The following is a 27,043-nucleotide window of genomic DNA, read 5'->3' on the forward strand; positions in this document are numbered from 1 at the left end:
TCTTAAAACCTCTCCTGCCTTTGAGTTGCTCTGGGTACTTCTGCATCCTGGGTCCAACCTCCTCTCCTAAAAGTGACAAAGGCATTTCTCTGTTTTCGTGCACCACCTCCAATTTCCCTCACTGAATAAAGTGAAAGTTCATAAGAGCTGCCTGTTGTGTTGCTCTATTGTTCACTTTTTCCTCACAGTAGGTCACACATCTTGCTGGACTTGCCGGTGTTATAAAGACCTTCCTTTCCATTTTAATTGCACGTTTCATTACCAAGTCAATTCAGATATTCAAACATAGGTTTTAGAAAAAATATCTAACTTTATAACATACAATTAGACTTATGATCATGTTTACATGACGGATTGTGATGGATTTTATTTGTAGGTAAAACATGGAGGCTGTAGTTCAGTGTGATATTGACCTGCATTCTATTTTATGACCACCAGGTGGAGACTTATTCAGCCACATAAGACTCAAGAGGAAATCCTGATTTTCTCTTGAATCTTTACAATGATAAACCTTCTTTTCATATATAAGTGCATTTTTTAAAATTTTCGGTGCAGCTTAATATTGCGTACAAGTTTCATTTGATTTGCTACTAAACTCAAGGTCCAAAACTATTTGTCACCAAAAGTGAAACCTACATAAACATCTATGACATGTCTTCTGTGGCAGATGCAGAAGTCATGTCATCACAACATATCTGCATTAAGGCATTAAAAAGTTGATTGAAGTTTCAAATGTAGACCACATGCGTATAGATGTTGTATGTTCTGTTTTCAGAGCGTGGAAACAAGGGAGGCTGACTTTATTCTGATGGCTCCAAGGACACTGTCCAGATAAAGAATGTAGGGTAATTAACATAATCAGCCTGGAGGAGATGGATGTAGAAAAAAAATCAAATGAACAAACTCTTCTTTTTGAGTTTCTACACATTTCTCTGAAATACATCATATTCTGAATGTCACTGATCAACCTTTTCTCATTAGAACAGCTTACCAGAAGTGAATTTTCTACTTTTTTTGTCTATCCATCGTGAAGTCATCAAGGTAGAACAGTCAACCCTTTCTTTCTACACCTCCTGCTGTTTTCAGTCTATTTTTTAATCATTGCTGTTTCCTTCACCCAAGGGTGGGTCTGGGGCCTCCAAGAAAACACCAGTGTGACCTTCCTGCTTGCATTCCAGCACAAGCACATTCAAAACATAGACAGGACTCACCCTTAAAAAAGATTCACAGAACTCAGACCAACCTGGAAGGACTGAACTAAATTTTCTGCAACTCAATTGATTTCCACCCAGGATAAGAGGGAAAGTCTGTGGTGGGGTGGAAGACAAACAAACACTTGCCTGTGACCATTTGGAAGAGAGCCATGGTGGGCAGGCAGGCACACCTGCAGCCCGCAAGAAAAGGAAACAAAGAAAGGAAGGAGGAAAGAGAGGAGGGGAGACAGATAGCAGAAGAGCAGAGAGAGAGAGAGAGAGGAGGAGGAGCGACAGAAAAGTGAAACAAGAGTTCTCATCTGTTATAGTTGCTTTAAGAGGGCAAGAGCTCCAGAGCAGAGAGGAGGATAAAGAATAGAATGAAAAAAGAGGAACTGAATAAAGTAGTTTTAAAAAGTTGATGTTTTACTGGGAATTTATCCAGCAAATACTTCACTTTGCATCCAAGTGAACAGAGAAAACCAGTGAGGCTGGGAGTTTACTGGGACAGCAGACTGGTTTCTACTCACTGCTAAGAACCATGGCCAACCACGTCAACGTAGAGTCCGATTATATCTCTGGGAAGGATGAGCTGGACTGGGGCTACGAGGAAGGTAGGCTGGTCACCATGAGAAAAAGATGGTGTGTGTGTGTGTGTGTGTGTGTGTGTGTGTGTGTGTGTGTGTGTTCTTCTGCATTCTTCAAAACCTGGACTTGGATCAGTGAAATGTACCTTTTTCTACCAGTACAACATGTGCAAAGAGATGTTGGCTTTACTCCCATGTGTTGCAAGTTGCTCAAGGTTGACCAAAAAAGCCTTCTGGACAGAATATTTGAGACTTTTAGCCCCAAAAAGATTTAAAATATTTTTACCTTACTTTCTTTTAATCCTTTCCAAACAAAGACTTTTTAATATGACAGCAAAACAAGGATTATAAATTACAATTAAAAGTATAATCAACAGACCACACATTGATTATAAATCTGATAGCTTCACATTGAAATACATGGGTAAAGATTTCCTATGGTGTACTGCAGTTAGCATAATACAGGTTCTTACTGCCATTACAATCTAAACATGCAGCACACACACACATGCGTGCACGCATTCAGAGTAATCTGTACTATTATTTATTTACTATTGGCTGATGAACTAGACCAGTGGTTCCAAACCTGTGGTTCGTGACCCCCAAGGGGGTTCCCGTAAGATTGCTGGGGTACCTATAATTTTGTCTTTGGTGAGGTAAAGTTAAAGTCCTAGTAGTTGTCACACACACAGGTGTGTGTGCGAAATTTGTTCTCCGCATTTGACCCATCCCCTGGGGGAGCGGTGAGCTGCAGACACAGCCGCGCTCGGGAACTATTTGGTGGTTTAACCCCCCAATCCAACCCCTTAATGCTGAGTGTCAAGCAGGGAGGCACTGGGTCCCATTTTTTCAAAGTCTTTGGTATGACCTGACCAGGAATCGAACCCCTGATCTCCCAGTCTCAGGGCGGACACTCTACCACTAGGCCACTGAGAAAGGTTGATTGTGTGCATGCAGGTAGGAGCTGGGGTTGGGGGGCCCTGGCTTGTCTTGGACACAGGAATGGGGGCCCTCATGAAAAAAAGGTTGGGATCCACTGAACTAGACACAGTCTTTGTGTGTACAGTAGATAAAGTTTCCTTTTAATCATCTGTTAAGTCAGTTTATCTAAAACAAATAAGAAATGTGACACTAAACAGCTGCTGTGACGAGGCGTAGCCCGCTCTGCTGCAGGAGCTAGAGAAAACATTAGCGGCTGATTTTTACATAACAAGGTGGGAAACACTCTCATCTTAAACACGGTAACCAGAACTTTAGTGGTTTATAAAAACCAAAGGGTGTTGTTCTTGTGTTGTCTCACTTTGTCTTCCCTCATTCTGTTTTTACTGAGCGTCGGAGGATGAACTGATTCCGTTCTGTGATTCTTACTGTGAGTATGCTGACTGATCAGGAACATTTCTGTGCATGAATAAGATTAAATAGTTTCACATATTTTACTGCAATTTAATCAGATTTTTAATAAAATGTGTCTGTTTTGACACATTTTAGAAATGATAACTGCGTAGGGCTCTTGTGATATTATAGATTTATATGATATAAAAATAAACAAAATAAACCCAACTCTATTCTGTTCTAGTTCTATTTAATTCCCTTTAATACAAATTTAGTAGAAAGCTGTACAAAATTTTTCCAGTCGCGATTTTCTGCAAATTAGTTATTTAAATAAATGTCAATTTCTACAGCAAAGGGTTTCAAACAATAAAAAAGTACAGTTGAATCTGCGATGGGAAAGAAAAGCATCATGATAAACAGCTAAATAGCACAAATACATGAGTAGAAAGGGGATGCAAAGAGAGGTGCATTATGGGATGCCTTCTCACAGCCTGGTTTATTTAACAGCATAGGGATGAGGCCATATAGACTTTAGCAGTTTTTAACTAATAAGAAATTGGCTCCAGTGAAATAAAGTATACATTTGTTTACCACAGTGTCATGAGCATACAGTGTGAAAAAGAGACAAATCCTGCATTATCTGTTGCTTTTGTCTGAGAAGATTCTATGCAAGAGCCTTGCATGCACACAGAGCTTTGCAAAGCCTTTTCAGTTCTGCAGTGAGACCCTCACGTGTTCAGAAAACTGTTGTCATGGCTTTAGTTGCTGAGGAAAGAGGGAATGTTACATCTCCGTGCTTAGCTGTGGAGAGAATAGTCCACCACTGTGGAGGGTTTGTCCCTGCGCTATAGGGAGACACACTCAAAGGAACTTGGAGGGAGAAATGTGTGTTTTCAGCATTTTATGTTTAGTTCATCTTTTTAAAACACACCAAGTTTGTCATCTGTAATGTCATTTTGGGTTTATTAGCCTATCACAGGAGAAAATAATGGGAGTAAACTTTTTTCAAAGTCATAATTTCACCATAATATTCATACATCTATGAATGTTAAAGTTCACAACAAAATATTTATCGAGCAAGGTAAAAAAAATTAGATTTACATATTTATTTTCCAAACTAAACATTTAGGTCGGACCTAAATATTTAGTTTGTGATATAAATGTTTTACTCCAAATTAAATTTTTAGCTTGCGAGCTAAGTTTGGATCTTTAACATTTATAAACGTATGAATAACATGGTGAAAATATGACTTTGAAAAATGGACTCCCATTTCCCCCTCCTCTTTTAATTGGTTAAATAACCCAAAATACTGCTTTTAAATTATGAATCTTTGACTTTACAAACCGCACCTCATAAGTCCCCCCCCCCCCCCCCTCTCTGCAGTGGTATTCACATGAAAACTGTCAGTGTCATTATTGCTCAGACCATAGGAGATGCTGCTCATTATCGGATACTACAATCTGTATTATCTTCTGCTTGCATGTAGCTCTTCTTCTTTATTTGCCCTAGATGAGAGGGCCTGACCCTCTTTCTGCAACCACAATATGTTTAGTTTTGATTGAATGTGCTTGAATGTCCCACCAACACAATCACAGAAAGAAAGACATTTAAGTACGACCTCCCTCCTTGATGTCGGGTATTACCAAACCATGCAGTAGAAAGGTAAAAATGCATGTTTCATGTGTAAATTTAGGTGTTTCAACTTTTTAAATAACATGTATCAGAGTCATCCTTGCATGCTGGGACTCTGTCTGCACCTGCGGTGGCATCAGATAGCAGTTCATCCGTTCACTTCTCCACTCTGCAAATAAAGATGGCTGCAACAGGAGAGGACTCATTCCTAGTGTTGTTTTTTCAGCAGAAATCTTATGGACAAACATAAATAAATGTGAACATTTTACAGCTCTTAGAGGAAAAAAATGTTAAACACATTTGCTGGTCAAAGAAAACCCCATTATTGGAGAAATAGCCTGTTTACAGGAGAAGCTCATGCATTAAAGGTTGAATATGGAACATGGATTCTATAGTGACATCTAGTGCTTAGAGATGGTAGTGCAACAACAGAACACATTTTCCAGCTGTTGGGGTGTTGGTTCACTGCTGATATATGAAGTGACCAGTCAGCACCATTTCCAGTGATGAATCATACAGGGTAAGGACATATTTCTACGAATATGTTTATTTTACAAAAGTATTTACTGTTAGAACATCTTCTGGGCTCAGAATCAGCTGCTAGACAGTTCCAGCTTCGCCTTGTCAAGTGGACAACAGCATCCCCCTATTCGCTAGTAGATGTAAACATAAACCCAGTGTCATGCCCAAGCCCCCACAATGCGGGTGAAAAATTGAGGCCAACGTGGAAGTGACAAAAATTGCAGTTCCACCCTCATCCGCTGGGGGTTGGTGTCAGAAGCGAGCAAATCCTCATTGACTCCCATGTTAAAAATACCAATTTCACAGCAGGAATAAACATGTTTACAGCCTGGTTCCAAAACATGTTTTTTGTTTAAATGATCTAGTTTACACTCATGACAACTCTGAGAGGGGTGAATTTTTTCTCACTCTTCTGTTTAAGTGTATTAAATGCCTAAACTTCTGTATAATTAATGAGCATCAGACCCACGTGACCACAGAGCTAGCTCCGTGGAAAGGACTCAGTAGAGCCTCGGGCTGGCTTGGAAACTGCTCCGGGATTTTGAGTCTCTGTGTTTGTGTATTCTTGTTTGGATATTTTTTGTGCAATTGCTGGACAAAATTACTTGCTGTGGCATTAATTGCACTAATAGAGCGTCCAAGGAGTCTCCACTTCATTTTTTTCGGTAAGTAAAATTATATTGATGTATGTTAGGTCACTGCCGAGCTGAGCTTAGATTTTAACATGTACTGTTTAACCATGAAATTTAAATGTAATAGGGTAAAACCCAGTGCATTTAACATAATGCTGCACTTTAGAAAATGGGTTGAAATATAACATGTTGGTGGAGCTGAGTTCCGACTATCGGCTTGTGGAGCTCTCGGGGGACCGATGTTTTCCACCATTATCCCCTCCCCGCAGCTCGGTGCATCTCTGTCTGATCGCGGCTTCTGTCTGCTGCGCGGGCTGCCGGCTTGTGGAGCTCTGGGATGGAAACCTTTCCATCCGGTTCTCCCCAGCGGCAGCTCTGCACATCTCAGATTGCAGCGGCGCTTGTCTGCTGTGCGGCTGCCGGCTTGTGGAGCTCTCGGAGACCTCTGTGTTCCACCCGGTTTTACCCAGCGGTCAGCCCGGCGTATCTCTGACTCAGAAGCTCTGGTGTTGTGCACAATTAACTCCGGTTGTAGCTAGGTTGCTACCTCCGTTAGCTTAGCTCCCACCTCCGCATTAGCTTTGGGTTAGCTTCAGGTTAGCTTGTAGCTAGTTCGACCGGGTGTCGTCAGTTGATCCCAGCCTTACAGCGCCACCCTCAGCTCTACCTCTCTTCCCTTTTGTGGAATTGTCTGAGCTTGACGGAACCTGTGACACGGTCAAAATGGCGGTGGTGGCTACCTCCCACTTTTCTTCAAAAACATGTTATTGGAGTCTATGGAAACCCATTGTCCAATATTTATATGACGATGGTCATGCCCATCCAAATAAAATTGGGATCATTTATTTTTCTAAGTACAGCTTTTATTGGAGAAACTGTGCATTCATTCTGCACACCTCTAATGTCCCATCAAGGTATTATTTTTTAAAAATACAGCTTTTAATTAAAATGTTCCATATTCCATCTTTAAATTCAAAAAATATTCCTGGCTCTATTTGTTGCAGCATGGAGTCTGGAGGCAGAAAAAGTTGTGTTTTATATGAAAAAGGCATCAAAAAAGAAGAGAAACCCATTCATGGGAAAAGTGTTGCTCATAATGCTCATAATGATATTTGAGAGTTGATTATGTGTGTTAAACCGCAGGTCTCCAACCTAGTGCTGCAGCATCGGCAACATTTCCAGGAACTTAGAGTGAGTGGGACTCAATAAAGTGAGACAGTCCAGAGCAACAAAGAATAAATATCTTCTTGTACAATGAAATATAGTAATTTTGCACTTTTTGTAATTACAAAAATAAAAGTAATAAATAAAACTAAATGAAACAACTCAAAGTACGTATAAAAAAGATGTTTCTGTTTGACTCAAAAACCAAGCAACCCACAGACCAGACCTTGGCCCAGTGGGTGAGAACCCATGAATGAAAGGGATCAGACCTGCATCATCCTTAGGATGTAATATGTGTTTAATGGAAAAACAAAGAGACTTTATGAATAACATTTTGCATGTGGGATTTCCTCACATGACAGTTGTTAGTAAAGGAGCAAGTAAAATTATTATTTGTTTATTTTTTATGTTTAGCCAGGGGGTTTGTATAATTTAGTTTGAATCAAATCTGGAAATTATTCAAAAACCGATGACTTAAATGAAACCCTCTGTGGTCTGTGAAGTGTTTCACAATAGCTGAAGTCAAATCTAAGATCCTTTGAGATGTCTTACTGTGAAAAACCTCACAGTTCCTTTGTTTCTGCTGTGCTTTCACCCACAGGTGTAGAGTGGGGACTTCATTTCCCAGCCGCCAATGGCGAGTACCAGTCTCCGATCAACCTGAACTCCAGAGAGGCTCAGTACGACCCCTCTCTCCTCGATGTTGGGTTATCACCAAACTACGTGGTGTGTCGAGACTGTGAAGTCATCAACGATGGACACACTGTCCGCATCCTTCTCAAGTCCAAGTCAGGTGACTGGATGTTAACCTAAGACGATTTAGTTTTTGGTGTCATTAACTGTTTGATTAAATGTTTGATTTTAAAAGCAAAATTAATTCTTTCCCACTGCAAACGATCGTTTACCTCACTATCACTGTTACCCTTATGGCCTGTGTGTGTTTCTCACTGATTGTGACCTCTGGTGCTGATGTCAGTGGTCACCGGGGGTCCGCTGCCAAGCGATCATGAGTACGAGCTTCATGAGGTTCGATTCCACTGGGGCAAGGAGAACCAGAGAGGGTCAGAGCACACAGTCAACTTCAAGGCTTTCCCCATGGAGGTACACACACACACACACACACACACACACACACACACACACACACACACACACACACACACACACACACACACACACACACACACACACACACATATAATTACACACAACACACACACACTGTAGACATATATATTAATACAAACACATGCACACAGAGACACACATGCACACACACGCATGCGTGCGCACACAGACACATGAAGGCATGCAAGCACACACACTCACACAAAAACACGCATGCACACACACACACACACACACACACACACACACACACACACACACAAAGCATGCACGCATGCACACACACACACACATACACCCACACACAAAGATGCACGCATGCAAACAAACACACATGCACACACATGCACTCACATGCACACAGACACACACACAGGCATACACATCCACACTGATGCACGTCTTTCTACAGATAGGTGTAGCTTGTTGCGTCCTTGAATATAAAATCTGTTTTCCATCTTTTCTAAGTGTGTGCAAGGTAAATATTTACCCCTTACATTTTATATTTTTATAAACTCTGGAACACTCTGCCCCTCCGAACACTCTGCCCCTCCATGTGCGTCCCTCTGTCAGCAGGTTCAAGTCTGCCCTTAAAACACACTTCTGCAGCTTTGCCTTACCTCCATGACACTTTATGCGAACCTCCAGCACCAGTTTAACTTTTCCTAATTCAGTTTTTATGATTCAGTAGTTCACTTTTTAACGCCTTGCACTATCTTGTAGCTGTTTTTGTTGTTTTTATCCCATTTCAAATGTTTTTATCACTCACTGCATTATTTTTTTTTTACTTTGGATAGTGCTGTTATCTTTAACCTTTTCTCTTATTCTGTTAGGAATTTTTGTCCTTGAATATTTATGCTATGTCTTTATGTATTTTACCTGATTGTCATGTTTTTACTGCTTTTTGCTGATATGTTCAAGCATTTGGCTCTTTTATGTACAGCATTTTTGCTAGCTGCCATGCTATTTTAAATGGTGCTTTACAAATAAATTGGTATGGTTTGGTGTATGACTTATTTAGCAGCTGGTGGTTTGTTTTCTGCTCGTATTTTCTGCACCTGTTGACAGAGTTAGACCTCTTCAGGCTGTGTTTTTGTTTTTTTATGTGCAGCTTCATCTGATTCACTGGAACAGCACTTTGTTTAACTCATTAGAGGATGCTCTGGGGAAGAAGAATGGAGTCCTCATCATAGCACTGTTTGTGCAGGTAAACCTTCCCCGACCAGGTTGTTTTGATTAGTTTTGTTATTTTTTACTTAATTAAGATCTACAACTATATCAGAGCTCCATTTCATAATTTTAACTCTAAATTGTGTCTAGAATTACAAGTGAAACTGAAAAAACTAGAATATGTCACAAAAGTATGTTTGTGTCAGTAATTCAACTTAAAAAAGTAAATGTGAATGTACAAAACAATCATTTGATAGTTATGATGGTAGTCATCATGCAAGGAAGATTATGAATGCCAAATATGTTAAAACTTACTTTAAGCTTCAGTGTATGCACCTAAGTGGTTGCATCCCTGCATTAACAGTAAAGTCTTAAAGATTTGTAAGGAAAAAATTTAATAGACCACCATCATTAGTGTAAATTATAGTTTTGGGATTATACTCTGTGTGGTTAATGTCAGATGAATAATAACTCAGAAAATATCTTGGCTCTGCGATTACCTGGATGTTGAAGAAGACACATCCAAAAACTGACAGTTTATCTGTATTTTCTTTTGAAGACAAACATTTCTGACCGCCTGTGGTCTCGGTCTCACTTTGAACCTCACGCGTCCTGTTATAGTTCTACTTCCTGTTTCTTTTTCTCTGCTCATCTCTGCTGAAATCGTTGCTGACAGGGCTGTTGCATACGTATGTACCTGTGAGGTCACATTTTTGACTTTTCAACTCAACATGGGGACATTTTTAAAATGTGAGGACTGTTGCCATGTCCTCACAGTGAAAAAAACCCTAATAATTGGTTTTACAGGTATGATGTGAATTAACTTTTAGTTTAGGTTAGGGTTAGGCATAATGGAGTCACAAAAATAAATGGAAGTCAATGGCGGGTCCTCACAAGTTATACCAACGTGTGTGTGTGTGTGTGTGTGTCAGGTTGGCAAAGAGCACCTGGGTCTGAAGGCCATCACTGAAGTTCTACAGGACCTGCAGTACAAGGTAAGACTCCTCTGGTGGTCATTAGAGGAAGATAATTAACCATCTTATTTATTATCACATTAATTTGAAATTAAATTCTTTCTTTAAGGGGAAGAACAAGATAATACCATGTTTTAATCCCAACACACTACTGCCTGGTGAGCCCAACTCTGACGTTTTTTATAAAGATGAAGGGTGGAGCTGGTTTCGAGTCCTATAGAGCATCACAGAACAGTGATGCTGCACAAGCCTCCTCTCTTACACTCAGAGGTTGCAGCATCCTCATTATTTCATGCACATGCAGCACAGTTTATTGCTCATTGTGCAAATGCAGCATAACATGCAGCTAGCCATTAACTAGTCTTGCAATACCTGTAACTCACCTGGTGACTGACCAAAGACTGCATGTCACGTTTGCTGTAAAATGTGTCATCAGACCCACTACTGAGAGACTACTGGGTGTACGAAGGATCTCTGACCACGCCGCCTTGTAGTGAAAAGGTGACCTGGATTCTCTACCGCTATCCTCTCACCATCTCACAGCTACAGGTAACACATCAAAGCGTCTAGTGCAGCCTGCAGACAAACACTCACCCTCTTTTTCCTTTCAAAATCCAAAATATTCTAATAATAAATGACATAATTACATTTTCCTATTTTCTGCTCCCCTTCCTGACTGAACAGGCTGTGTTGTAAATGGTGAATGCCCTGCATTTGTGTAGCACCTTCTCAGGGTTTTACAACCCAATAAAGCGCTTCCCCAACACAATCAGTATGATGAAGACTTTAAGCTCAGCTTTGATTTTTATCATCACAGAAAAGCATGAACTCAGTTTTCTAGCATTCACCACCGCAGGCTCCTGGAGGCCTTTACACCCATGACCAATCAATACATCTGTCACTTAAATGATGTAAACTTTAACTCAACCTTTTCTTGAATGGTGACTCCTCCTGCAGGTTGCTGCAACGGATGGTGGCGCTAAACCTCTGACATTTAGTAATATCTTTCATCTTGGCCTGCTGACCCTTCAAAAGGCTAAAACATCTGGCCTTCCTGCTTCAGGACAAAAAAAAATCTTGTAAAATGTGAAACAATACATTGCTTTTTTAATAGAAGAACTCCATCACAGACTTTATAAACAACACATTTTCCACTACACCCAATCAGAAAGCATCACAGAAAGTAATCGGGTGAATTGTTGCTTCTAGATGGGGGTAAAATTAGTTCCTGTTTGCAGCAAAGCCATACATATGTGAATGGGATGCCATTTTAAAAGTCAAAGAGTCAACTTATCAGAGGTATTTTGGGTTATTTAGCCTATCATAATTCATATTTCCACCATGCTGTTCATACATTTATAAATGTTAAAGTTCCCAACTAATTATTTAGCTGACAAGGTAAAAAAATATTTAGAATGATGTATTTATTTTACAAAGTAAATATTTGGTTAATGGCCTGTATTTGTATAGCACCTTCTTAGGGTTCCACAACCCCCCAAGGTGCTTCAAAACAGTCTGTCATTCACCCATTCACACACTGGTGGGGATGAGCTACGATGTAGCCACAGCTACCCTGGGACACACTAACCGTCCCACCGGTCCCTCTGACCACCACCAGCAGGCAAGGTGGGTTACATGTCTTGCCCAAGGACACAACAGCAGCATTCTCTGGTCAGAGCCGTGATTGAACCTGCAACCTTCCGATTACTGGATTAAGCCCTCTTCCTCTTGAGCTGCTGTTGTCTCCAGTCAGGTTAGACTTAAATATTTAGTTTGGAAAACTAATATTTCATTTACTAACTAACTATTTAATTTGTAGCTTGTACAAACTAAATATTTAGTTTCAAATCAAATATTTATTTAGCCTCAAAACAAATACTTAGCTGTGACAAAACAATTTTATTTTGGAAAGTACATATTTATTTTGGAGCTAAATCATTTGTTTGTAAACTAAATATTTAGTTCCAAATTAAATGTTTATTTTACAAACTGAATATTTAGGTATGACCTAAATATTCGGTTTGTAAAATAAATGTTTAACTCTAAATGAATAATTCAGCTTGCTAGCTAAAGATTTAGTTTTACACATTTATGAATAACAACGGTGAAAATATGACTTTGAAAAATGGACTCCCATTATTTTCTATTATAACTGGCTTCTTCGTCTTCGCCTTCGTCTTCCTCCGCTTATCCGGGTCCGGGTCGCGGGGGCAGCATCCCAATTAGGGAGCTCCAGGCCGTCCTCTCCCCGGCCTTGTCCACCAGCTCCTCCGGCAGGACCCCAAGGCGTTCCCGGACCAGATTGGAGATGTAACCTCTCCAACGTGTCCTGGGTCGACCCGGGGGCCTTCTGCCGGCAGGACATGCCCGAAACACCTCCCCGGGGAGGCGTCCAGGAGGCATCCTGACCAGATGCCCAAACCACCGCAACTGGCTCCTTTCGATCCGGAGGAGCAGCGGTTCTACTCCGAGTCCCTCCCGAATGCCCGAGCTTCTCACCCTATCTCTAAGGCTGAGCCCGGCCACCCTACGGAGGAAACTCATTTCGGCCGCTTGTATCCGCTACCTCGTTCTTTCGGTCATTACCCAAAGCTCATGACCATAGGTGAGGATTGGGACGTAGATCGACCGGTAAATCGAGAGCCTGGCTTTCTGGCTCAGCTCCCTCTTCCCCACGACAGATCGGCTCAGCGTCCGCATCACTGCAGACGCCGAACCAATCCGCCTGTCGATCTCCCGATCCCTCCTACCCTCACTCGTGAACAAGACCCCGAGATACTTAAACTCCTCCACTTGAGGTAGGACCTCTCCCCCGACCCGGAGGTGGCAAGCCACCCTTTTCCGGTCGAGAACCATGGTCTCAGATTTGGAGGTGCTGATCCTCATCCCAGCCGCTTCACATTCGGCCGCGAACCTACCCAGCAAGAGCTGAAGGTCAGAGCTGGATGAAGCTAGGAGGACCACATCATCCGCAAAAAGCAGAGACGAGATTCTCCTGCCACCAAACTCGACACACTCCACACCACGGCTGCGTCTAGAAATTCTGTCCATAAAAGTGATGAACAGAACCGGTGACAAAGGGCAGCCCTGGCGGAGTCCAACCCTCACTGGGAACAGGTCCGACTTACTACCGGCTATGCGGACCAAACTCACGCTCCTCTGGTAAAGGGACTGAATGGCCCTTAACAGAAAGCCACCCACCCCATACTCCTGGAGCGTCCCCCACAGGGTGCCCCTGGGGACACGGTCATAAGCCTTCTCCAAATCCACAAAGCACATGTGGATTGGTTGGGCAAACTCCCATGCCCCCTCCATCACCCTTGCAAGGGTATAGAGCTGGTCCACAGTTCCACAGCCAGGACGAAAACCACATTGCTCCTCCTCTATCTGAGATTCAACTAGCGATCGGACCCTCCTCTCCAGTACCTTGGCGTAGACCTTTCCAGGGAGGCTGAGGAGTGTGATCCCCCTATAGTTGGAACACACCCTCAGGTCACCCTTCTTAAAGATGGGGACCACCACCCCGGTCTGCCACTCCCTAGGAACTGCCCCCGATGACCACGCAATGTTGTAGAGACGTGTCAACCATGACAGCCCTACAACATCCATAGCCTTGAGATACCCAGGACGAACCTCATCCGCCCCCGGGGCTCCGCCGCTGTGTAGTTGTTTGACTACCTCAGCAACTTCTGCCCCCGAGATCGGACAGTCCATCCCCAGGCCTCCCAGCTCTGGTTCCTCCTCGGAATGCGCATTGGTGGGATTGAGGAGCTCCTCAAAGTATTCCTTCCACCGTCCGACTATAGCCTCAGTTGACGTCAGCAGCTCCCCATCCCCACTGTAAACAGTGTGAGCGAGTTGCTGCCTTCCTCTCCTGAGGCGCCGGACAGTTTGCCAGAACCTCTTTGGAGCCGATCGATAGTCTTTCTCCATGGCCTCACCAAACTCCTCCCACGCCCGAGATTTTGCCTCGGCAACTGCCACTGCTGCACCCCGCTTGGCTATCCGGTACCTGTCTGCTGCCTCCGGAGACCCACAGACCAGCTACGCCCTGTAGGCCTCCTTCTTCAGCCTGACGGCTCCCCGAACCTCTGGTGTCCACCAGCGGGTACGGGGGTTGCCACCACGACTGGCACCGGCCACCTTACGACCACAGCTAGCAACAGCCGCCTCGACAATCGCAGAGTGGAACAAGGCCCACTCGGACTCAATGTCCCCCACTGCTCTCGGGACGTGGTCAAAGCTCTGCCGGAGGTGGGAGTTGAAGACCGTCTTGACAGGTTCTTCTGCCAGGCGTTCCCAGCAGACCCTCACTATGCGTTTGGGTCTGCCAGGTCTACGCGGCATGTTCCCTTGCCATCTGATCCAACTCACCACCAGGTGGTGATCAGTTGACAGCTCCGCCCCTCTCTTCACTCGGGTGTCCAAAACATACGGCCGCAGGTCAGATGATACGACTACAAAATCTATCATCGACCTGTGACCCAGGCTGCCCTGGTACCAAGTGTACCGGTGGGCATCCTTATGTTCGAACATGGTGTTCGTTATGGCCAAACTGCGGCTTGCACAGAAGTCCAATAACAAAACACCGCTCGAGTTCAGATTAGGTGGGCCGTTCCTCCCAATCACACCCCTCCAGGTCAAGCTGTCATTGCCCACGTGAGCATTGAAGTCCCCCAACAGGACAATGGAGTCCCCTGATGGAGCACTATCTAGCACTCGTCCCAGGGACTCCAAAAAGGGTGGGTACTCTGAACTGATATTTGGCCCATAAGCACAAACAACAGTCAGGACCCGTTCCCCACCCCGAAGGCGCAAGGAAGCTACCCTCTTGTCCCCCGGGGTAAACCCCAACACACAGGCAGAGAGTCTCGGGGCTAACAAAAAGCCAACCCCAGCCCTCCGCCTCTCACCCGGAGCAACTCCAGCAAAGTAGAGTGTCCAACCCCTCTCCAGGTCTCGGGTTCCAGAGCCAATGCAATGTGTCGAGGTGAGTCCGACTATATCTAGCCGGTACCGCTCAACCTCTGCCACAAGCTCCGGCTCCTTCCCCGCCAGCGAGGTGACGTTCCATGTCCCAAAAACTAGTTTTCTTGTCCGGGGATTGTTCCGCCAAGGCTCCCGCCTTGGTCTGCCACCCGATTCGCATTGCACCGGACCCTTCATGTTCCTCCTGCGGGTGGTGGGTCCACAGTTGGACGAGCCCATGTATCCAGTTCGGGCTGGGTCCGGCCGGGCCCCATGGGCGAAAGCCCGGCCACCAGGCGCTCGCTCACGGGCCCCAACCCCAGGCCTGGCTCCAGGGTGGGACCCCGGTAACCCTCCGGGCCGGGTACTCCGACTCTTCGTTTTAACCGCCATGAAAGATCCTTCGAACCGTTCTTTGTCTCACCCTTCACCTAAGACCAATTTGTCATGGGATACCCTACCAGGGGCACTAAGTGCCCCAGACAACATAGCTCCTAGGATCATTAGGGCACTCAAACTCCTCCACCACGATAAGGTGACGGTTCAAGGAGGAGATAACTGGCTTCATAACTCAAAATACTGCTGTTAAATTATGACTCTTTGACTTTACAAATGGCACCCCATGCATGTGCATATCACTGTAAAGCGACAAAACGCCCGGGCGAAACATCGCGAATGAGACAGTCTCATCAGACATATGGATATCTGTTTCTTCTTCAGGGAATGTCAAGAATATCTACTAGGCTTTTCTTATTATAAACCTGTGAATATGTGCAGAGGGGTGAGTTTGATGATTATTTAGTTTTTGCAGGTGGTGGTTTTGTTGTCGTACTCCAGCCACTTTCACAACTGAATGAACGACATCAGGTTTTCTAAATCAGCAGGTCCTGCTTTTCTAGATTACACACTTCAAATATCCGCCTATTATTGACTTCCAGAAGAATGTGTGTGTGTGTGTGTGTGTGTGTGTGTGTGTGTGTGTGTGTGTGTGTGTGTGTGTGTGTGTGTGTGTGTGTGTGTGCAGTGTTTGCATGTTGCACAACAGTTGCTATGCTCACAGCCTTTGCACTTTGTGCAGTAGACCTCTTTCAGCCAGCGGCGCAACAGTGCAAGATCTGGTCTTTGTTTCAGCGGTTTGGGGCCCAAAGTGTGTTCAGTGAGGTGATAAAATCTGCAGTGGCTACGATTTACTGCAACAGGAAGTCGTACCTTGTTTTGTTCAAAATTCTGTTCTGACATGCACTAAAAATCACCTCAACAACTTGCAAAGGCTTGGATTCAGATTTGGAATGGGAAGTCAATGCTTTAAATTTGTAGGGAATTTGTTCAATGCTCAGACTGAAAAAGACAACAAGTCCACTCTTTAACTGATCAATTTATGCTCTGAAAATAAAAAATAAAAAAATCACACAAAGAGCAGAGATGAAATATTTCTGTTGTGGCTGAATTATTTTATCGTTTGTGTGCAGATTGAAGAGTTTCGGAGGCTGAGGTCCCACATCAAGGGGGCGGAGCTGCCTGAAGGCAACGATGGATTGCTGGGGGACAACTTCCGCCCCACCCAGCCGCTCAGTGAACGAATGGTTCGCGCTGCCTTCCAGTGACTTCTACATCCCTCTGCCATCACAAATAAACTGTGAGAACTGCAAACACAAAAATAGGTCCGTCCCCATTACTCAGCTCACTGCAACCCACTTTGCTGCAACAGTTCAGTGATAATGGATGTGGCTAAAACTGCTGACGGGGTGTTTGTTTTCTCAAAATAGGCTTTAATTATTTGAAAGTCAATTATTTAAGTAAAACAAATGCATACTTGATAGAAATCTGACTAGAATGTGTCGGCAAATGCTGTTCTCTGTGTTTTTGGTCCATTCAGCACACTTCATCACTGGGGACGGATTTCTAATGGAAGCAAAGCCCCAGAGGCTGTCAGGTCCTCTGATACTGAAGTATAACAGAGCAGGCCCTGGAAGAAGTAACCCAGTTCACTTACTAATCTGGGACCAGCCCTATATACATTACAGTGATCCCAGATTTAGCTCAGGAGCACTGCGGCAGGAAGACAAGGCAGAACAAAACCAGAGGAGATGAGGATTTTAACCATCCAACTTTTGTAACTGACAAAAAAAATCTGAATTTGTTTCCACAACTGCACTTGGTAAATGCTGAATGTAAAACATAGCAGCAAGATGGTGGTCTCAACAACTCTCACATGAGCTGAAAACAAAGATTATTCACCATCCTGGGTTAGGGGAAGGTGTCAGAGATTTCTGCTGGCTGTTTCCTCAGTTAGGAACATACTGAGGAAATGGAAGACCACAGGCTCAGTTCTAGTTAAGGCTCGAAGTGGCAGACCAAGAAACTTCTCAGATAAACAGAAGAGAAAATAGGTGAGAAGTCAGAGTCATCCCACAGATCAGCACCAAAGACCTATAACATTGTCTTGCTGCAGATGAAGTCACTGTGCATCATTCAACTATTCTGTGCGCTTTACACAAGGAGATGCTGTTTGTGAGAGCGATGCAGAGGAAGCCTTTTCTCTGCCCACTGCACAAACAGAGCTGCTCGAGGTTTGCTAAAGCACATTTGGACAAGCTAGCTTCATTCTGGAATAAGGTGCTATAGACTGATGAAACTAAAACTAAGTTATTTGGACAAAACAATGTTATGCGTTATGCATGGAGGAGAAAGAACACAGCATTCCAAGAAAAACACCTGCTACCTACAGTAAAACATGGTGGTGGTTCCATCATGCTGCGGGACTGTGTGCCCAGTGCAGGGACAGGAATCTTGTTAAAGTTGAGGGACACATGGATTCCACTCAATATCAGCTGATTCTGGAGACCAATGTCCAGGAATTAGTGACAAAGCTGAAGCTGCACCGAGGCTGGATCTTTCAACAAGAAAACAACCCTTAACACTTCTAACAATCTGCTAAGAAGAAGAAGAAGAAGCAAATATCATTTCTATAGCGCCTCTCAAGATAAAAATCACGAGGCGCTTCACAAAAACAAAAAAAGTAAAAATATAAAAAAGCATTTAGAAGTAAGGCATTCATGCAGAGGAACAAGTAGAATGTTCTGGAATGTTCATCTCAGTCCCCAGACCTGAATATTACTGAAAATCTGTGGTGTGAGTTAGAGCTGTCCATGCTCAGAAGCATCAAACCTGAATGAACTAGAGATGCTTTGTAAAGAAGAATGGTCCACAATACCTTCAGCCAGAATCCAGACTCTCATTGGAAGCTATAGGAAGTGTTTTAGAGGCTGTTATTTCTGCTAATATATTGTTATATATGTAACAAGCCCCAGGAGTTGGGCCTGTTGACAAGATTAAATGTTCATGTAAAACAGGAAAAAGATGAGACAGGGATGACAGGTGCTGTTAATCCTCTGCCTCGCTCCCGCCGAAGGAGACCTCTAACCCTGCTACTCTGCCTCACTATTCAAGGCGCCACCCTGTGGTTTGATGTTGTAATTACAACCAAAAGAAAGACAGCAGCAGTGTCACTTTTCCTCATTTCAACCATTACAGTTTTAATGGGACTACACATTAGTGTGTCACACATATATAATATATAATAAATATATTATATAACATATATAATATTATTCTTTTATGTGGTGACCAAATTTATGAACATGCCTGATTTATTTTTAAACATCTTTGGTGTGTTCTTGCTGTGTTGAGTTTCAAATTCCATCTTTCAGTTCATTTTAAAACACAGAAAAGGTTTATTTACCTGCAACGTTTCGTTTGCGGCTGCAAACATCATCAGGCTGACGCTGATGGTGGCGTCACTTCCTTTGTTTATCCGCAGGCAGCAGAGGACGTTGTCACCCTCTCCTGCCTGCTCTCCTCTCTCCGATGATGCAGTCCCTGTCATGGTCTGTGTCTGCGTCTTTCTCCATGTGTCTCCTGAGGTCCTCCATCCCTCTTTAGATTCCACTTTTGTGTCTCATAGCGCCCTCATGTGTCCTTTGTCTGCATCTCATTTATGTGTCTTCTGTTTGTAGCCCTTCAGGTCATCCCCAGCCCCTCCAGTTGTAGCTCCAGCCTCCTTGTCCCCAGCTCAGTGTATATGTGTGTTAGTCCTTCCCTCAGCCTTTAGGTTTAGCTTTGTGTTATTCAGTTTTAGGTTTAGCTGCCCTCCACTGGTTCTCTTCCTCATTCAGATAATTGTTGTCACCTGCCTTCTCTCCAGCCTCACTCCACACAACTGCTTCCTGTTTCCATAATTGCTCCTCCCAGTCTTTATAAGCCCTGTCTTGTCTCTGTGTTGTGTCGGTACATTGATGTCTGTCAGCGTTGTTTTTGGTGCTCTGTGTGAGCTTCCTGTCTCGCCCCCAGTTTGTGCTCTATTTGAGCTTTGCTCTCCTGTTTCTGGATTTAGGATTTTGGCTCCCAGCCTTTTGGATTTATTTTTGTTCATCCTACAATAAAAGGACTTTTACTTTATATCAACTTCTGCCTCGCGTCATCCTGGGTTACTGCATTTTGGGTCCAAACAGTCCTCTCAACGTGACAGTCCCAATGCGCGATCCAACGAGTAAACTCCATTGTCTCTTTTCATGGTCCCACATCCACGTCTCCTTATCTCTATAGCTTCTTTTATCCATCTTTTGTATTTCTGTTGTTCGGTGTTTATGATCCGTGTGTTGTCCCAGTCCATTATATGGTTTTCTCTTGTGCAGTGATCTGTTACGGCTGACTTCTTTATTGTGCTTTCTGCTTCTTCTTTTGCTGCTCTTGTGTGTTTTTGACTTGCCTCTTTCTCACACTCCTTTCTATATTCTATTGTTCGTGTGTTGAGTTGGCGTCCGGTTTCTCCTATGTATGTTTTATTGGACACCAACAAAACCATACAAAACAGTTAGAAACAGACTAGTACACCCAAAAGACAAGATACCAGCTGGGTTTAAGTGTGGAGTTGTTTACAAAATCCCATTCCCATGCAAACTCTGCAATAAAACATACATAGGAGAAACTGGACGCCAACTCAACACACGAACAATAGAACATAGAAAGAAGTGCGAGAAAGAGGCAAGTCGAAAACACACAAGAGCAGCAAAAGAAGAAGCAGAAAGCACAATAAAGAAGTCAGCTGTAACAGATCACTGCACAAGAGAAAACCATATAATGGACTGGGACAACACAAGGATCATAAACACCGAACAACAGAAATACAAAAGATGGATAAAGGAAGCTATAGATATAAGGAGACGTGGATGTGGGACCATGAACAGAGACGATGGAGTTTACTCGCTGGATCACGCATGGGACTGCATCATCGGAGAGGGGAGAGCGGGCAGCAGAGGGCGACAACGTCCTCTGCTGCCCGCGGATAACGAAGGAAGTGACGTCACCATCAGCATCAGCCTGATGATGTTTGCAGCCGCAAACGAAACGTTGCAGGTAAATAAAACCTTTTCTGTGTTTTAAAAAGAACTAAAAGATGGAATGCCTGATTTTGTTTAAACTATTATTGCACTTTCTGTAAATCCTATAAACTTCGTTTCACTTCTCAAACATCACTGTTTGAGTCTCCTATATGATATTTTGTGAAATGAGAAAATTATATTCAGTGAACATTTTATCATAACAACCAACAATTTATAAAGGAAAATCATGAAGACTAACTGGGCTGCCCACACCTTTGGATCCTGCTGTATGTGAAGTAGGGCTGTAGCGAAGCCTCGACGACGTCGACGGCTCGATTCTAAAAATTTGTCGACGTCAGATCCGGAAGTCGACGCACCGCGCCCACTTGTTGCATCCCCAGGAGTTTGTAAATAGAGGAGGAATCTGCCTGTTTTTCCTCTAGTTCACCCTCTTCTCCGCCTTCACTAACGTCTCCGCCAAATACCGAAGACCGGAACAATGTCCGTCCACTACTAGATTATTTTCCTGTGTTGCCCGCCTTCGTCTCCCGGCAATGGACAACAACTTCCGGGGTCAGATGCGCTGCTTCGTCTCTACCGCAGGTGTAGAAAATCACCGGGAGCGTTTCTCCCTTCATTAAGGAGCTTCTTTCAGACATGAGGAGAGCTGTTTTGGTGGTAGCAGTCTCTCCTCTGTGCTGGTCTGTTTGCTGCTGGGTGTTTTTGGTTTATTTAAACTTGGTAACTTGAACTTAATGTTGGTAAAGCTACTGTTAGCATCTTCGCTAACAGCTTCTTGCGTTGGGATAAGCTGTTACGTTTTGGTTTAGAGTTCATCTTTTTTGTGGTGCAGATCTCCCTTTTATTACATTTAGAGTGTTGTGGGTTTTCGGTTTAGTGTAAAATATCACCTTGAGTTTGGTTTAACCGCCCAGTTTAGAGTTTGGACCTTTGGAGATGCTTATTTTGGTCCAGAACCCTGTAATCTTTGCCCAGTGGGACATCCCTACTTATTTGTACTTTTGTTTTAATTCCCCACAGGTAGAATTAGTTTTATTATTCCCAACCTGTGGATGGAAAGATTTATGTTTTTTTGTAGTTGTAAATAAACCTGATCATCATTTTAACTTTTAAATCCCACGTTATTGTCCCTTCCTTTTTGCACACGAGCCAAACTCCCCAGGAAGAGTCGTAACACCACTCGCCTCACGCTCATAAGTGACCAAAACAAAGCAGCATGGAGACACTCCATCTTCTACCACCTCTCAGGCAGCAGCCTGCACTCCCAAGTTCTACACGTCACCAGAACATAACCAACCAACACAATAAAAGCAGTGTTATACAAAATGGAAGGCCTGTAGTGTTTATTCTCTTACAGTAAGAATTTATCAATTTTTTTGAGGAATTTATTTGAGATTTTCTGGTTTTTGTTAATTGTGCAATAGAAAAATAATCATTAGATTAATTTTCTAAATAGTCATTAGAATAGTCGACTATTCGATAAAATAATCGTCAGAATAATCGTTTTAAAAATAATCGTTTACCCCCAGCCCTAATGTGAAGTGAATCATGAGTCAGTTGTGGAGTTTTACTTCCTTTAATGAGTCATTCAGAACCAAAACAACAAGCTAGCAAAGCGGCAAACAGCTGCACTTTCTCCAGTGCTGGAGAAATATTACCATAATAATTGTATCTTTCTACCATCTGCAAAACATCTCTACAATTAAACACTTTCCAAGAGCTGACCATGAGAAACTAGTTCACACATTCATACGCAGTAGGTTGGATTACTGCAATGGCCTCTTCATCGTCCTCTCTAAGCCCGCTGATTAAACACTGCAGCTGATTGAAAACACTGCTGCTCAAATTCTAACTGGTACAAATACATTTGATCATATAACGCCTGCTCTCAAGTCAGTAATGGCCATCAGTAGAGAAAATAACTACTGTTAAAATCAGGCTATTAGTATGCAAAGCTCTTAAAAGCTTGGTCCCACAGTACATAGTTAGTCCCCTATGCACCAATCAGGTCACTCAGGTCTACAGACCATGGTAATCTGAAAATATCACATTCTAAATCCGGTGAAGCAGCTTTCAGCGCGTTTGCACCAATATATTTGAACATCCTGCCTTTAAAGTCCCATCAGTTGTCACACACACACTGATGTGTGTGCAAAATTTGTTCTCCGCATTCGACCCATCCCCTGGGGGAGAAGTGAGCTGCAGATACAGCCGCGCTCGGGAACCATTTGGTGGTTTAACCCCCCCAATTCAACCTGTCAAGCAGGGAGGCATTGGGTCCTATTTTTTCAAAGTCTTTGGTATGACCCGACCAGGAATCAAACCTTGATCTGCCAGTCTCAGGGCGGACACTCTACCACTAGGCCACTGAGCTGGTCTTTAGATCTTAGAGGAGCGCCCATTTAGAATATTTTTAAAGCTAGTTTAAAAACCTTTTATTCAGAGTCTTATAATTAAGTAACTCCTTAGTTTTATATATCGATTTTAGAGAATACTATGATTAAAAAGCCCACTTACCGATTGTATTTAGCTTAAGTTAAGTTATTTATTTTATTTGTTTATGTTATTTGTATCATTTGTCTCAACTGCTTTTGCACTGTGCCAATGTGCACATATTAAGAAGCCTTTACACACTTTTTGGAGTGTGTGTGGAACCAATGTGTGGTTCTGTATATGCTAGACTGTCTTGAAGAGTCTGTGTGTGTGTGTGTGCGCATGCATGCATGTATGAGTGGATGTATAGACATATGTGGAGTAATTTGTGTAAATGTGATTTTCATTTACATTGGTGTTTACAGAGTTTAAGCTCTACAGCTTATTCATGTCATGATTTGTTGTGAAGCACGTTGCATTGCCTTGCATCAAATGGGCTATATAAAAAAAGTTTTGATTGACTTTAAAATGTGGTAATTTCTTCATACCGTTAACCACCCGAGTACTAACAGCAGATATGACATTGTATTTATCTTAACAACTTACTGTGCATGACTTCGCTTGTCATATAGAATCTTCTGGTGCTGATCTGTAACTGGCAACAACCATGAAACTCACGGAATGGCAGCGAGAAAGGGACTGCAGTAACTCATTTTGACCACAGGATGTCTTACATGTTGCACCTTTAACTGTGCAAGCAGAAACTATGACCTAACTGTGGCTATTTTTGCAGCCTTGACGTTAAATGCTGAACGACTTGCAGCAATGAGGAATGGAGTTCCTCACTGGCCTGTTTTATGACTGATCACGGGGGGAGATTTTGTATTCTAGTAGCAGCAAGATGAGAGAAACAGAAGGACGTGAGACTTGAGGTAAACATCATAAGGGAGCAGATGAAGGGCACTGTGATGTGATGAAGGCTGGAAAACAAGGAGCTTAAGGGAAGGAACAACAGAGGGCTTTTGTTTTTGGGTGAAAACAGATACGGAGGTGGTCCCAGCGACTCAAAGCCACCTGGACTATAGGCTGGGGACTTTTAGAACAAGCTAATAGTCCATTTGTTGTTGTTTGTATTTTCTTCATCCAAGAGGCCAGCAGTTCAAACAATCTTTTGACTTTGGTCAAACTGAAAGTATAGATTTTCTTATGGTTCCTGTTAGAGTTCTGCAACTTTTAAAGAATAACATCTATTTCTGCTTTAACGAGACCAGAGATGTAACAAGCAACTGAAGATGCTTTCTGAACATGTTGAGAGGTGTTCTACTAAAAACAATTACATGTTATTTACACAAAACAAATATAAATTATTTATACAAAATGGTTACAAAATCATGTACAGACCTGTTTAAAATCTGCGTCCTTTCTTTATTGTGCAAAATTAACACATTCCCCACCTTTAAATGGTAAATGGGATGGATTTGTTCAGTGCCCTCTTAGGGTTCTACAACCCCCCAAAGCACCTTACAAAGCCATGCGTCTTTCAACCATTTGCTGCTGAGGATGAGCTACAATCTAGCCACAGCTGCCCTGTAGCTCACCGACAGAGGCTCCACCTCCGACCACCAAGTCTTGCCCAAGGACACAACAGATTAATAAGGAAAATTTTTTCATTCGAATGAATACTTAGTGAGAATATGAGTTATTTAAATGTGATTGAATGTGTTTCTTACAAGAAAAACACATGATCTCATGTACTCATGTAGCCGTGCTTTAGTAGAATTTCTTTATTTAAATATATTTTATTCGTCTTGTCATCTGTGCAGAGCTGCCCTTCAGCATCCTGCTTAAATCTGTTTAAAGTGTTTTTAGTTTTGTGGAGGATTTCATACAAATACAATGATCCTGCTAATCCAGGTGCATTTTAAAGAGACAATGTGAAGTTTTTACCATTGATTTCTGGAAATATCCATCAAGATGTTGTTGAAAATGAATTAAACGACGCCCAGTTGGTGAAAAAAAAAATGATGGTTTCGAAACATATAACCATAAAAATCGGGTTAAAAAATAAATGGGAGCGCGTCTAAGGCCCAATCTCAATACTCACACTTCCACACTTGTGCCCTTCAATTGCATAGTCCCGATCAGGAGTGTGAGTCGTAGGATGTCCCGATTTTCAAGTGCGGAAGTTTATCACGCCCCTTTTGCACCCTTGATCTGCAAAATTACCCACAATCCATTGCTGCGGGAGAAATGGCTCAAGTTCCTTTTCTGACAATATGTATTTTCTAATGAAATTAGTTCATTTTAGGAACTCTGAATGTTTTAGACAAAACAGCAATAAATTTAAATTGATTTTAAATAACTGTTTGTTTGAAAGTTGTTAATAAAGGTTTTTGAAAAAGTTTCACAGAGACCAGCATCCCAGCATGCGTTGCAGTCGATGAAGCAATGCTCCCTGTCTTAGGCAAGTATTTGCGCACTTATGTACTACGTACTTGAAGCCTTACAGTGCACTTCCTCCAAGTGCACTTTGCTGAAGACCACAGGGTGCAGTGCGAGTACTGAGACTGGTCCTAAATCTCTGGGCGATGCCGTATTTGACGCCATGCTTTCTTCTACGGGAACCCGTGAGGACAAAATGCATTTACTGCTGTGAAGCAAACTGTCACAAAACTTTCACCATTCATAAACATTGTTGTTTTACACATTTACCTCTTCACTTGTTGCCAGTGATGAAAGGGAGTCTGATGTGATTGTTATTTTGCTGGAGGTTGCACTCCTAGGGATTTTTGACCCTAATGGCCATCTGTTGGTAATGTCTTACTTGAACATAAAAATACTGCTTGTTTGCAATGATTTAGGCATGCACTCCCCCCTATTGCCAGGAAAAATCACTTGAAGGTTCAGATTATCAACCTAATAATTAGAGTAGGAAAAAGACAAAAAACAGGTATGTTTCAGGTACTTAAAATTGCTCTTTAATCTAAATCAGGAATCAAGGATGGAACAGCAACATTTTGGAAATCATCTGGTCTGTGGTGTTCTTGTTTTTACAGAAGAGAGGAGAAAGGAGGATCGAGGAGTGGAAGCAGAACAAGAGGCGAAAGGGACGTGGTTCAGCTGTAGATTGAAAGTGGATGAAGATGATAATTCCTCACCCTCACTGCAGGCTGTGTGTGTGTGTGTGTGTGTGTGTGTGTGTGTGTGTGTGTGTGTGTGTGTGTGTGTGTGTGTGTGTGTGTGTGTGTGTGTGTGAGTGAATTTGGAAGCTTATCTGACCATACCTGCTGTCACAACAGAAAGAAGCTTGAACTTCAGACATTTTGGAACACACACACACACACACACACACACACACACACACACACACACACACACACACACACACACACACACTTTACTGAGGTCATTCCTCTGACGCTCCATGCCTCAGATGGACCTTCTTTAGCACAAACTTGAGTTTAATTTGTTTGTTTTACTGTAGTTGAAGGCTGAAAGTAAAATCTGCAAACATCCATCCTATCTTAATAGTCAGACATGGGTCATCAAAGGTTAATTTTCTGTGAGAAAGCATTCATATTTCATACAAAATAGTGCTTTTTAGTTTTTGTAAAGAACAAACTAGAGTCAAGAGTTTTCCAGTAAATCCGAGTTTTCCTTTAAAAGTCCAAGAAAAGGTTATTAGTAGTTAGAAAATAAACCAACACCATTAGTAGCTGTTTAATCTGTGTTTTAACCACAGTAACAACCTCTGTCTTATTCAACTGTGGACAGGTTTTCATTTCTTTGATTTGAAGAATGTCACTCATGAATGTGAGCAGCTTTAAACCTGAATTAAACACGATTCCCTAGACATTATTTATGTGGTTTAACTTCTGTGTGTGTGTGTGTGTGTGTGTGTAGTCATGTAAATGCACTGTTTAAACTAATATAATAGGAGAGAACTGATGACTGTTACTGTGAAG

General features: G+C 42.7%; 1 protein-coding gene across 3 annotated transcripts; it reads left to right on the forward strand.

Annotated features, from left to right (window-relative positions):
• Positions 1-1,598: 1,598 nt before the first annotated feature.
• On the forward strand, positions 1,599-26,265 carry ca8 (carbonic anhydrase VIII). 3 transcript variants are annotated; one of them, XR_001572828.3, is made up of 9 exons: positions 1,599-1,807; positions 7,665-7,856; positions 8,040-8,164; positions 9,303-9,398; positions 10,294-10,356; positions 10,445-10,493; positions 10,772-10,884; positions 16,773-16,964; positions 26,135-26,265. XR_001572828.3 is itself a non-coding variant. In XM_015957273.3 (9 exons), the coding sequence occupies exons 1-8, from the start codon at positions 1,735-1,737 to the stop codon at positions 16,905-16,907; spliced, it is 846 nt and encodes a 281-aa protein (XP_015812759.1). In that variant the 5' UTR covers positions 1,599-1,734; the 3' UTR covers positions 16,908-16,939; positions 26,135-26,265. The 3 variants fall into 3 exon arrangements, 1 of the variants encoding a protein (XP_015812759.1); XR_001572829.3 differs by having other exon boundaries at positions 7,671-7,856; XM_015957273.3 differs by having other exon boundaries at positions 16,773-16,939.
• Positions 26,266-27,043: the final 778 nt, after the last annotated feature.

The sequence above is a fragment of the Nothobranchius furzeri genome, chromosome 11, assembly GCF_043380555.1.
Source record: "Nothobranchius furzeri strain GRZ-AD chromosome 11, NfurGRZ-RIMD1, whole genome shotgun sequence".
Classification (NCBI taxonomy): domain Eukaryota; kingdom Metazoa; phylum Chordata; class Actinopteri; order Cyprinodontiformes; family Nothobranchiidae; genus Nothobranchius; species Nothobranchius furzeri.

Coding starts and splice junctions, on each gene's coding strand:
- ca8 (XM_015957273.3), top strand. CDS start 1,735: ATGGCCAACCACGTCAACGTAGAGTCCGATTATATCTCTGGGAAGGAT. Junction 7,857..8,039: donor CCTTCTCAAGTCCAAGTCAG/GTGACTGGATGT, acceptor TGCTGATGTCAG/TGGTCACCGGGGGTCCGCTG. Junction 10,357..10,444: donor TACAGGACCTGCAGTACAAG/GTAAGACTCCTC, acceptor TCTTTCTTTAAG/GGGAAGAACAAGATAATACC.